This window comes from Gobius niger, assembly GCF_951799975.1.
Source record: "Gobius niger genome assembly, chromosome: 2".
NCBI classification, from domain to species: Eukaryota; Metazoa; Chordata; class Actinopteri; order Gobiiformes; family Gobiidae; genus Gobius; species Gobius niger.
Window position 1 is genome coordinate 382,062 of NC_136853.1, and position 12,304 is coordinate 394,365.

At 42.6% G+C, this 12,304-nt stretch overlaps 1 protein-coding gene across 1 annotated transcript in view; it reads left to right on the forward strand.

The window, feature by feature from the left end:
• Nucleotides 1-1,395: 1,395 nt before the first annotated feature.
• LOC306959957 (scavenger receptor cysteine-rich type 1 protein M130-like) overlaps nt 1,396-12,304 on the forward strand; it is a gene marked incomplete at both ends in the record, with an annotated part of 32,601 nt that continues 21,692 nt past the window's right edge. The window contains 3 exons of the mRNA XM_079552215.1: nt 1,396-1,420; nt 5,895-6,179; nt 6,252-6,539. Of these exons, the coding sequence (XP_079408341.1) occupies nt 1,396-1,420; nt 5,895-6,179; nt 6,252-6,539 (598 nt within the window). The remainder of the gene's footprint in view (nt 1,421-5,894; nt 6,180-6,251; nt 6,540-12,304) is intronic.

A 12,304-nucleotide genomic window follows, 5' to 3' on the forward strand; every position in this document is an offset into this window, starting at 1 on the left:
CCACAATGAAACCTCAAGTTGTCAGCGTGTCAAATCCACTAAAATGCAGTCATAACACTCACTTAGCTTCTGTTGCTGTTGCCATGTTGGAATACAATCTGCATAACCCATAAAATCTAAGTGATGAAGAGCAAATAAGAGCCGGGACACAATTATGCATTACTACACTTTCACAAACTGACTCAACACTCTACAGTCACTGAACTGGACGTTTACTCTTACAGCAGGAGCCAGAATGATGATGCTCAAACAAAGCACTTCAGAGACATACAACTACAGTCACTTATTGAACTTGCAGGGGCTGCATTTTTTAGTCATTTCTTTTTTATATTTTTATATTTCTTCCCAAAAAAATGTTTTTACATTTTTTATTTAAATGTTTTTTACATTTTTTTACCCCGAGATAATTATCACGTTCCCCCGAGATAATTTATACTGAAAAAAAAACTCTTCCTCCCCCTCCGTGGGCGGTCTCTTTCTCCGCCTGCTCAGGTCCTCTACCATGATACTTTACTGTTAAACTCAGCAGCACTACTTAGCTGATGGGGATTAAGCTTACTTAGGCCCACATAACACTGTTACATTTTCACCTTTATGATGAGAACAGTTGTAGACGCCTCATAACTTGCTTCCTTCTGAAAAACCTTCTGAATCAAAGCTTTGAGTCAAGTATTTCAGCAGTGTCAGAGTCTGCTGCGTCTCAGAGGCGACTTAAGAACTACAGAGTCAGGGCAGTCGACTTCGCACTTGCATGATTCAAACATTATTTTTTTAATCTAATGAAGAAATGAGCACAACATCTGTTTTATGGCTCTAGACAATGATAAATGAACCTCCGGCACTGGTATCTTTGAACTATTGTCAGGGAAAATTGCTCAGTGCCCAACACTGCTGGTCTCCTCTTTGTTAAACATCATTAAAGCTGAATTTAGTTACATTTCCTGTTTATGTTGTTTTATTATAATAAATTGTGTAATAAAGAAGCTACAATAAGAATGATAGTCTGTTGTTTTAATAATATTTTTTTCAATGTAAAATCAATAAAAAATGTAAGGTGAAAAACTGTTGAACCCATGTTGATTCAATGTTAATAAATGTAGTTGATCTGATGTTTTTGTGCAGATCGATGAAAGATCAACCCTGTGTAAACATTCAACATAACCAGCAACTTTAACACAGTTTCAACGTCAGAAATCAATGTTGATTCAACGACCTGGGTTCAAGTTAATGATTTCTAACCCTGTGCCTCCACTTCGACTCTACACAAACACAGTTCTTGTTTTCAAAAACCACAGCAGACGAGCTGTTAAGGAAGTGCTAAACAGGAAGCTCAGACCATTCCTGCTTAAAGTTGCTCTTTGTCGACTTTGAAATATGTCTCTCCTCGTCCTCATCATGGCCTGGTCCCTCTGCAGCCGCGGTAAGTGCTTGTAGAGACACATTTAGCAGATGAACATTTCATCATAAATCCTCTCTTTTTGTAATAGGTCTACATTCTGCCATAACTCACTATGATGCGATCAATTGTTACGCTGACGGCTGCGCTGTCACAGTATTATTGAATTATTATTTCATGATTTCTAAGACTCACAGCGTTCTGGTATTCGTTTATCATTTATAAGTAGTAATTACGTTCTTGAATATGTTTAGAGGCAATAAAACAACGACAAACCCTTTTCCTGCTTAAGATGAAGGAAGCGTTCAGCAAAGCTTTACAAACTTAATCAATAGAATAAAATACAAGCAGTTATTTTATTGCATGAATTCTAAATCAGCAGGTTCTAAATCAGACAACATCATCAGTTTCTTTTAAAGGGGCTGGATGTAAGTATACTCATTACTGCCACCTCAGGTCATACACATAACTGCACTATTACAGTTTTGTTCCTTAAGTAAGACAGAAGGTTTAGCTTACCTGCTATGTATGACAGGAGGAGAGTTAGATCTTCAATTGAAACATTAAAGTTAAACAAAATATTGTTCCTTTATGTTTTTTATAGCCTCCAAACACATTTTTGTGTCGAAGCTCTCACAAGGTTTTACTCAAATCACCGCTACATAAACACATTTGAACTTAGAAACAAATCCTTCAATTTTGAAAATATTTAATTTTTTGTGTTTTTGGAACATGTACTATAGTAACTTTGGGTCAGAAAGTTGGCAAATAAAGGGTTACATTTTTTAAAAAGTAATAATATTTATATATGTATGTAAAGAGGAGAGTCAGTCAAATATCAGCCTTCTAAAGTTTCAAGCACATTTTTGTGTCGAAGCTCCCACAACGTGAGTGTTGTTATGAGTGTTTACAATGGGATAAAAATCCAAATGACAAAACATTATTTTAGATCACCGAAAAATACACCCTCAACTGGCATAGAAAATGTAGGAGTTATCCAAACAATACAAGTCCAAAAGCACAACAATGTGCCTGGTGTGATAGACACGACACCTGCTGGAGCTTTTCCTCTCTCTGTGTAGAACTATCAGAGCAGATTATGATCCTGCAGTTTATGCCCGTCTGAAAGAAGCAGCCTTCAGGTCCTTTCCCTGTTCATTCCCGTGGACTGAAAATCACAGATTGTTGCAACCATAGTTACCGTAGTTACCGTAGTTACCGTAGTTACCGTAGTTACCGTGGGATTTCAGCCTCAACTTTAAACTACACGATTGATCTAATGAGACATTGATGCTTCACAAATGCAGTAAATTCAGCCAATAATGACGTCACACATGAGCCTGACTTTGTTTCCAAAAACACATGGACATTGTTTGGTGCAGTTTTCTCTAAAATGTTCCTCGTTTTGTGTCTTTCATCAGTTTTTATGTTTTGACTTGTGGCGGCTCATTTGCATTTCCCTCTAACAGTAAAGTCTAAGGTCACTGGTTCCAGTCCCACCTCACCTATGTATGAATGTGGTGCATGAGTGACTGGGGTGTTGGTGCTGGTGGGCGGGGCCACAGGCACTGTTTGGCAGCCTCGCTCTTGTTGATGTGCCCCAGGGCAGATCAGGCTACTATAGCAGAGAATAGAATCAGAATGAAAGAGTGATGTAATGTAGAGCGTAACAGAGTCCAGAAGATCATTGTCCTGACGAGCAGAACATTCTTCAATAATGAAATAAAAGCTCATATTTGAGTTTGTTCAGATTTGTGAATTATGCAAATTACACAAAACACACTTTTCTTCTTTTCAAGCGTTTCATTCTAGCATCACGATAGAACTGTAAAAAATATGCTCTACTGAAGTCGGCCATTTTAAAATGGCTCTGCGTCATGTGACCAACAGCAGCCATTTGTGACACGACTCTTCTGTTTCAGGAGCTGCTGCTGAGAACGGAAACTCACCAGGTGAATACACCACGAGCTCCCACACTAACCACACTAACCACACTAACCACTAACACTAACCACTAACACTAACCACTAACACTAACCACACTAACCACACTAACCACACTAACCACTAACACTCTGTCACTAACACTAACCACACTAACCACACTAACCACACTAACCACACTAACCACACTAACCACACTAACCACTAACACTAACCACTAACACTAACCACTAACACTAACCACACTAACCACACTAACCACTAACACTAACCACTAACACTAACCACTAACACTAACCACACTAACCACACTAACCACTAACACTAACCACTAACACTAACCACTAACACTAACCACTAACACTAACCACTAACACTAACCACTAACACTAACCACACTAACCACACAAACCACTAACACTAACCACTGACACTAACCACTAACACTAACCACTAACACTAACCACTAACACTAACCACACTAACCACTAACACTAACACTAACCACACTAACCACACTAACCACACTAACCACTAACACTAACCACTCTAACCACACAAACCACTAACACTAACCACTAACACTAACCACACTAACCACACTAACCACTAACACTAACCACTAACACTAACCACTAACACTAACCACTAACACTAACCACACTAACCACTAACACTAACCACACTAACCACTAACACTAACCACACTAACCACTAACACTAACCACTAACACTAACCACTAACACTAACCACACTAACCACACTAACCACACTAACCACACTAACCACTAACACTAACCACACTAACCACTAACACTAACACTAACCACTAACACTAACCACTAACACTAACCACTAACACTAACCACACTAACCACACTAACCACACTAACCACACTAACCACTAACACTAACCACACTAACCACTAACACTAACACTAACCACTAACACTAACCACTAACACTAACCACACTAACCACACTAACCACACTAACCACACTAACCACTAACACTAACCACACTAACCACACTAACCATTAACACTAACCACACTAACCATTAACACTAACCACACTAACCACACTAACCATTAACACTAACCACACTAACCACACTAACCACACTAACCACTAACACTAACCTCTAACACTAACCACTAACACTAACCACTAACACTAACCACTAACACTAACCACTAACACTAACCACTAACACTAACCACACTAACCACACAAACCACTAACACTAACACTAACCACACTAACCACTAACACTAACCACACTAACCACACTAACCACTAACACTAACCACTAACACTAACCACACTAACCACACTAACCACTAACCACTAACACTAACCACACTAACCACTAACACTAACCACACTAACCACACTAACCACTAACACTAACCACTAACACTAACCACACTAACCACACTAACCACACTAACCACTAACCACTAACCACTAACCACACTAACCACTAACACTAACCACACTAACCACACTAACCACTAACACTAACCACTAACACTAACCACACTAACCACACTAACCACTAACACTAACCACTAACACTAACCACACTAACCACTAACACTAACCACTAACACTAACCACTAACACTAACCACACTAACCACACTAACCACACTAACCACTAACACTAACCACACTAACCACTAACACTAACCACTAACCACTAACCACTAACCACTAACCACACTAACCACTAACACTAACCACACTAACCACTAACACTAACCACTAACACTAACCACTAACACTAACCACACTAACCACACTAACCACTAACACTAACCACACTAACCACACTAACCACACTAACCACTAACACTAACCACACTAACCACACTAACCACTAACCACTAACACTAACCACACTAACCACACAAACCACTAACACTAACCACACTAACCACACTAACCACTAACACTAACCACACTAACCACACTAACCACTAACACTAACCACACTAACCACACTAACCACTAACACTAACCACTGACACTAACCACTAACACTAACCACACTAACCACACTAACCACTAACACTAACCACACTAACCACACTAACCACTAACCACTAACCACACTAACCACTAACACTAACCACACTAACCACACTAACCACTAACACTAACCACACTAACCACACTAACCACTAACCACTAACCACACTAACCACTAACACTAACCACACTAACCACACTAACCACTAACACTAACCACACTAACCACACTAACCACTAACACTAACCACTGACACTAACCACTAACACTAACCACTAACCACTGACACTAACCACTAACACTAACCACTAACCACTGACACTAACCACTGACACTAACCACTGACACTAACCACTAACCACTAACACTAACCACTAACCACTAACCACTAACCACTAACACTAACCACTAACCACACTAACCACTAACACTAACACTAACCACTGACACTAACCACTGACACTAACCACTGACACTAACCACTCGAAACCTGTGACCTCATGTTTGTTCCCTCAGACTCGGTGCGGCTGGTCGGGGGGCGGAGCCTGTGTTCAGGATCTCTGCAGATCCTGGACCAGTCCTTGGACCAGTCCTGGGCCGGGGTCTGTGAGGGGGCCTTGGGCCGTCGCGGGGCAGAGGTGCTGTGCAGGGAGCTGGGCTGTGGGGCTCCTCTCCTCCAGGGGGCGCTCTCTCCTCTGGGGCAGACGTTCCACTGTGAGGGCAACGAGTCTAAGCTGATGGACTGTCCCCGGATCAGGACCGGCCCAGAGACCTGCCCCACTCTCAACCTCACCTGCAAAGGTAAAGGGGCGGGGCCTGTAGAGGGGCGGGGCCTGTAGATGGGGGCGGAGCTCACCTGTGTCTTGTGTCCAGAGCCACTGAGGCTGGTGGGAGGGGCCAGTCGCTGTGAGGGGACGGTGGAGGCGGAGCTCAGAGGAGAGTGGAGACAGATGACCTCCTTTGACCCCTGGACCCTGGAGGCGGCGGACGCCGTGTGTCAGAGGCTGGACTGTGGCTCTGCTGTTAAAGCAGCAAAGGGATATTCTGAGCACAGTCACGTGTGGCGCGTCTTCACTGACTGCATGAGGAACGCTGCTGTGAGAGACTGTATCTACCACGGTTCTTCACTATATGCTTCCCGCACCCTCCTGGCGTGTTCAGGTACTGCACCTTTAAATCCTGAATCTCTTCTTCTCCAGAGCTGCTCAGAATCTCTGCTCAGTGTCGGTTCATTGAATGTGGTGGTGCCCCCTAGAGGAGGACACAGAGCGTGCAGAACTAACACAGATAATCCTCTGCTCCCATTGGCCGAGGCGATAAGTACTCAGTTACTTTTACTCAAGGACTTTTATTTAGTAACAGCTCACATAAAAAACTAACTTAATCTTAATCTTTTTGTTTCTAACATCTTTGGAAACTGATTGGACATTATTTTTGGTTGTGTCTCATTAACATGAAAATGAAACATGAATCAGACTTTACTCCAACAGTTACTCAAGTATTTCACCAAGTACTTCTTTACTTTTACTCGAGTAGCTGTTTGGGTCAGTATTTTTAAATTCTACTTTGAGTGAAGTCATTTTAAAGCATCTGACTCTGATTATAGTGAATATTGTGGCTCCTGCCCATTGGTCGGTTTAGTCACATGACCATAAGGTCTGGACTGATCCACATCAGGCTTTGTCTCCACAGTCGTTTCACTCGGATCATTTCTCTCATTGTGATGATATTGTCCAGAATATTGATTTCATTTATCATTAAGCAAAAGTCAACATTTATTTCATCATGAGTTCCTTGATACAGAATGATACTCGATTCTGTCAGAATCTAGTTTTTTACCTGAAGATATTCTGTCTCAGTTATTGAAAAAATATACAGTATTTTCTTAAAATCAGGATAGTTATTGTAGCACCCTCAAGGATTTAGCATAGGCACGAGGTAGTTAAAAAACAGGGTTTATTGGCTTGACAACCTTGGCAACCCGTGAGAACTGGGCACAAAAAAGAAAAACAAACAAATATTAAAATAAAATTGACAATACCACAAAATATGTAAAACTTAAGACAAACCTCGTGAGCTGACCTCCACGAGGGGCTAAATGTCCATAAGTTCTTAATTTCTCTTCTAAAAATAACATTAACATTAAGATACGAATTGGGCGATTTAACTAAAATAAACAAGTTAAACAAACCTCCAATATCTTTCTCCTTGTTTCTTTGTTTTCTTCTTATTTATTTACCTTCAAATTCAATTTGGGGAACGAGCTGAAACGTAGCTGCTGCTGTAGCATGGCTTGGCTGAGTGCGCAATCAATTAAGGTCGGGCGGAACCAAAAAATTAAATAATTGTTCCGTCTACCTTGCCCCTAGGAGTAGGAGTGAAAGATATGGACAAAATAACACTTAATGTGAGAGACAGTTACACTCCCACCAATCACTTGTGATTTTTAAAGAACAACCTTTTGCTTATGAACTAATCAATAGCTTATGAATTATTTTTAATGTATTCAACAAGTTATGAACTTTTTTTTTTTTCATTTAGTCCGCTTCCAACAGGACAATTGTTTTATGAATGGGTCTCTCTAGGTGGACAGGTTTGGAGACACGTTTTCCTTTATCATCCAGGGATGAATCACTCATAAGTAGTTTCACTTTCCTCACTCTTCCATCCTTTCCAGGAAACACGTCAATAATCTTCGCCAACTTCCAGAGGTTTCGTGGGTGTATTTCATCTTTCAAAAGGACAATATCATTGATCTTGGCATTTCTATGTTCCTTCGTCCATTTCTGTCTGCCTTGCAGATTCAGCAAATACTCCCTTTTCCATCTAGTCCAGAATGTGTTGGCGAGGAGTTGAACACGACGCCACCTTTTGCGGAGATAAATATCTTCCTTGACAAACCTTCCTGGAGGTGGGGAGATGATTGTGGACTTCATGGTCAGTATATGGTTTGGTGTCAAAGGTTCTGGGCTTGACGGATCACAAAGTTGGTCTGTAGTAAGTGGTCTACTGTTTATCACTGCCATGACTTCATACAGAAATGTCCGTAGAGAGGAGCTGTCAAGTTGCTTGGCTGATTGTTCCAGGATTGACGTTAGTACACTTCTTATGGTGCGAATTTGTCTTTCCCAGACACCACCCATATGACTTGACGCTGGGGCATTCATAAGAAACTCAACATCCAGTTCCCCGAGTTTGCCTTGATCCATTTCTTTGAGTGCTTCAACAAACTCATTCCTAGCGCCAACGAAGTTCGTGCCTTGATCACATCTTATCTGGCGGACTGCACCTCTGATGGCGATGAATGCACGCAAGGCGTTGATGAAGGCATCAGTGGTGAGATCATCGAGCATCTCGATGTGTACTGCTCTAGAGCACATGCAGGTGATCAACAATCCGTAGCGCTTCAACTCCCTTCTGCCGTCCTTGACATAAAAGGGACCAAAGCAGTCCATTCCACAATAGGTGAATGGCGGGGTGGTTTCCATCCGCTCTTCTGGGAGGTCTGCCATCTTTTGCTTTTCGGTACATCTTCTGAACTTCCGACACTTTGTACATTTGTAGATGTGAGACGAAACAACCTTACTGCATCCGAGAATCCAATAACCGTTAGCACGAAGCCCATTCATGGTAATTCCTCGTCCTTGATGGCATGCCTTTTCATGATAATGCTTGACAAGCAATGCAGACACATGACTGTCTCTTGGCATAATCACAGGGTGCTTGATGTTCGAATGCAGGGTAGCATGTTTTAAACATCCACCGACACGAAGAATGCCTTCATTGTCCAGAAATGGACAAAACTTGTGTAACCCGATGGCCTTCTTCCCGGTTTGTATTGTCTTGCGATGTTGAAGGGATCGTATTTCTTGAGCGAATGCCCTTTCTTGAACCATTTTTATGATTGTTAATTCTGCTTCCTTCCTCTCTTGCAGATTGCTTTTTTCACAGGATCTTTGCTTGTGATCCTTTACCTCTCTCGAAAGGCGCTTGAGTCTGGCAATGGCCTTGATCATCCTTGACCAGTCGGAGAACTTGTGTAGGCGATCTAAAAGTGACCTTTGTTCTTCAGCTTGTACCTTGTGGACTTGAACCTTCTTAACTTCTGGGTCACTGCTTGGTAGCTCTCTCACCATAAGTTCACCACTGGTTACGACCTTCTGCCAGAGAATGTCTGGGCCCTTGAACCAGTTTGAGGCTACGAGTTGTTTAGCTGTGAGACCTCTTGAGGCGTGGTCTGCGGGGTTTTCTTCAGAAGCTACATACCTCCATTGCGTAGTTTGTGTACTTTGTTTGATGCGTTCCACTCGGTTTGCAACGAACACGTGGAATCTTCTGGCTTCATTGCTGACGTATCCAAGTACAACCTTGGAGTCAGTCCAGTATGTTTCTTGATCAACTTCAACTTCCAATTCCCCTTTCAGCATATCACTGGTGCGGACAGCAACTACAGCCGCTGATAACTCAAGCCGTGGTATGGTCGTAACCTTCGATGGTGGAACTCTTGATCTTCCCATCACCAAGGAACAGTGGATTTCTCCGGTTGTGCTTACTGCTCTGAGGTAGGTGCACATACCATATCCAGACACGCTTGCATCGGAGAAATGATGAAGCTCGTACCGCTGGGCCAGGAAGTTTGAAGGCATGTAACACCTCTGAATCTTAACATCTGCTAGGTTTCTTAGGTCAAGCAGCCAAGATTCCCACTGAGGTCGAAGACTGTCAGGTAAGGTGTCGTCCCAGCTGAGCTTATCTCGACACATCTGCTGCAAGATCTGTTTTCCCAGCAAGATAAAGGGTGAGACAAAGCCAAGTTGATCGAACACGGAGGCAACTGTGGACAATACTCCTCTTCGGGTGTGTGGATTTTCTTTGACAGTAACCCTGAACTGAAACTGATCCGATTCCACACACCACTGAACGCCAAGCGCTCTCTCCATGTGTACTCCACTGAGCACCATGTCCAGATCCTTTGCAGTTACAGCACATTCTTCTTCTGGAAGCGAGGCTAGAACCTCTTTGCTGTTGGAGATAAACTTGTGCAATCGAAGTTTGCCTGTACTGCATAGCTTCCGTGCTTCATTGACGAGCTGTATTGCTTGAGCTTCAGTGTCAACACTCGCTAATCCATCGTCAACGTAGAAGTTTGTTTTAATGAACTTGATGGTTTCCTTGCTGAATCTTCCTTCTCCTTCATTAGCCAGATGCTTGAGGCCATAGTTAGCACAACCTGGGGAGGAAGCTGCACCAAACAGGTGAACTTTCATCCGATAGACAGCAAATGGAGTTTCAAGGTCGCCATTCTCCCACCATAAGAACCTTAGGTAATCTTGGTCGCGGGCACACACGTGGAACTGGTGGAACATGCGTTCAATATCACACATAAAGGCCACTGGGCCTCTTCGGAAACGGCACAAGACTCCGAGCAAGGTGTTTGTTAGCTCTGGGCCAGTCAGGAGATGGTCATTTAAAGAAGTTCCTTGAAACTTGGCGGAGGCGTCAAAGACAACGCGGATCTTTCCAGGCTTTTGAGGATGATACACCCCGTGGTGTGGGATGTACCAAGCCGGTTTCTTGTTAATGTCTTGCTCTGGGACTCTTTCAGCATCTCCATGAGCTATGATTTCCTCCATAAACTTCTTGTAGTCCATGTAGTATTGCTTGTTTCTCCGGAGCTTTCTTTCCAGGCATTTGAGACGATGAATAGCGCATGCTTTGTTATCAGGCAAGTCAGGCCTTTCACTCTTAAACGGCAGTGGCATCTCGTAATGTCCATTCACTTTGTGCGTAATGCCTTCCTTCATCCTTGCTAAGAATCTGAGATCTTCTTGGGAAACCTTTGCATCTTCGGATGCCTTCTCGGCAAAATCCGACTCCAACATTTTGATGATGTCTGCCGGCGCAACCATTTCCTTTATCTCTGTTCTATAAACATAATGAACTTCAGTGGTGAGGCTTGAAGAGGACTGAATGCTTGGTAACACCTGCTTCACGATGACTTGGTGACTTACGCCAAAGGCATCTCCATCATCATGACATAGATTGCCAAATCCCACAATACTCCATCCCAGATCAGTTCTTTGTGCAAATGGCTGATTTTCTTTACCGGCCACAACTTGACGAGGAATGAGTGCTTGAGAGCAGTTGTAGCCAATCAGAAGGCCAACGTCACAACTCTGCAGTGGAGCAATCTCTTCAGCAATATGTTCAAGATGGGGCCATGCTTTAGCAGTTCCAGGAGTTGGGATGTGATCTCGATTTGCAGGTATAAATTCTCTTGCATATGTTACTGGCAGAGGAATGATGTTGTTTGAGTAAAATCCTCGCACTTGTAGACCAGAGAGCTTGCGACAGGACACAACTTGGTTTCTTGATGACATCGTGGTAAGCCTTAGCTGAACAGGTTCACTTGTGGTATGCAGAGCTTTTGCTGTTTCTTCAAGTATGAATGTTGTGTCGCTCTGTGTATCAAGGAGTGCGTACACAAGAACTTCACACTCTGGCTTGCTTTCAGCTGACACCCATACTGGAATGATGGAGGATGTGTGAGTGTCTCTAATGTTCTGCATAACTCTGTTGGACGTTGCTTCACTTGTTGGTGTAACGTCTTCTTGTGGGCTATCTGGGTTTCTTTGCCTTGTCTTATCACCACTCTTTGTCTTGTTACTCTTTGTCTGAGCTCTTTCTTCTTTGGTTCGGTTGTGGTGAAGACACGTAGGATGCTTCTTTTCACATGTCACAGGTAGCTCTGGTTTCACAGTCCTTTGAACGATGACCAGATTTGAGACAGCCAAAGCACAATTTCCTTTCTTGTACAAACTTCAGTCTCTTATCAATACTTTCATCCTTAAACTTCCAACACTTCAGTAGACTGTGTCCTACCTTCTCACAGTAAACACATGTTGGATTTGCTCTTTCGCTTGACT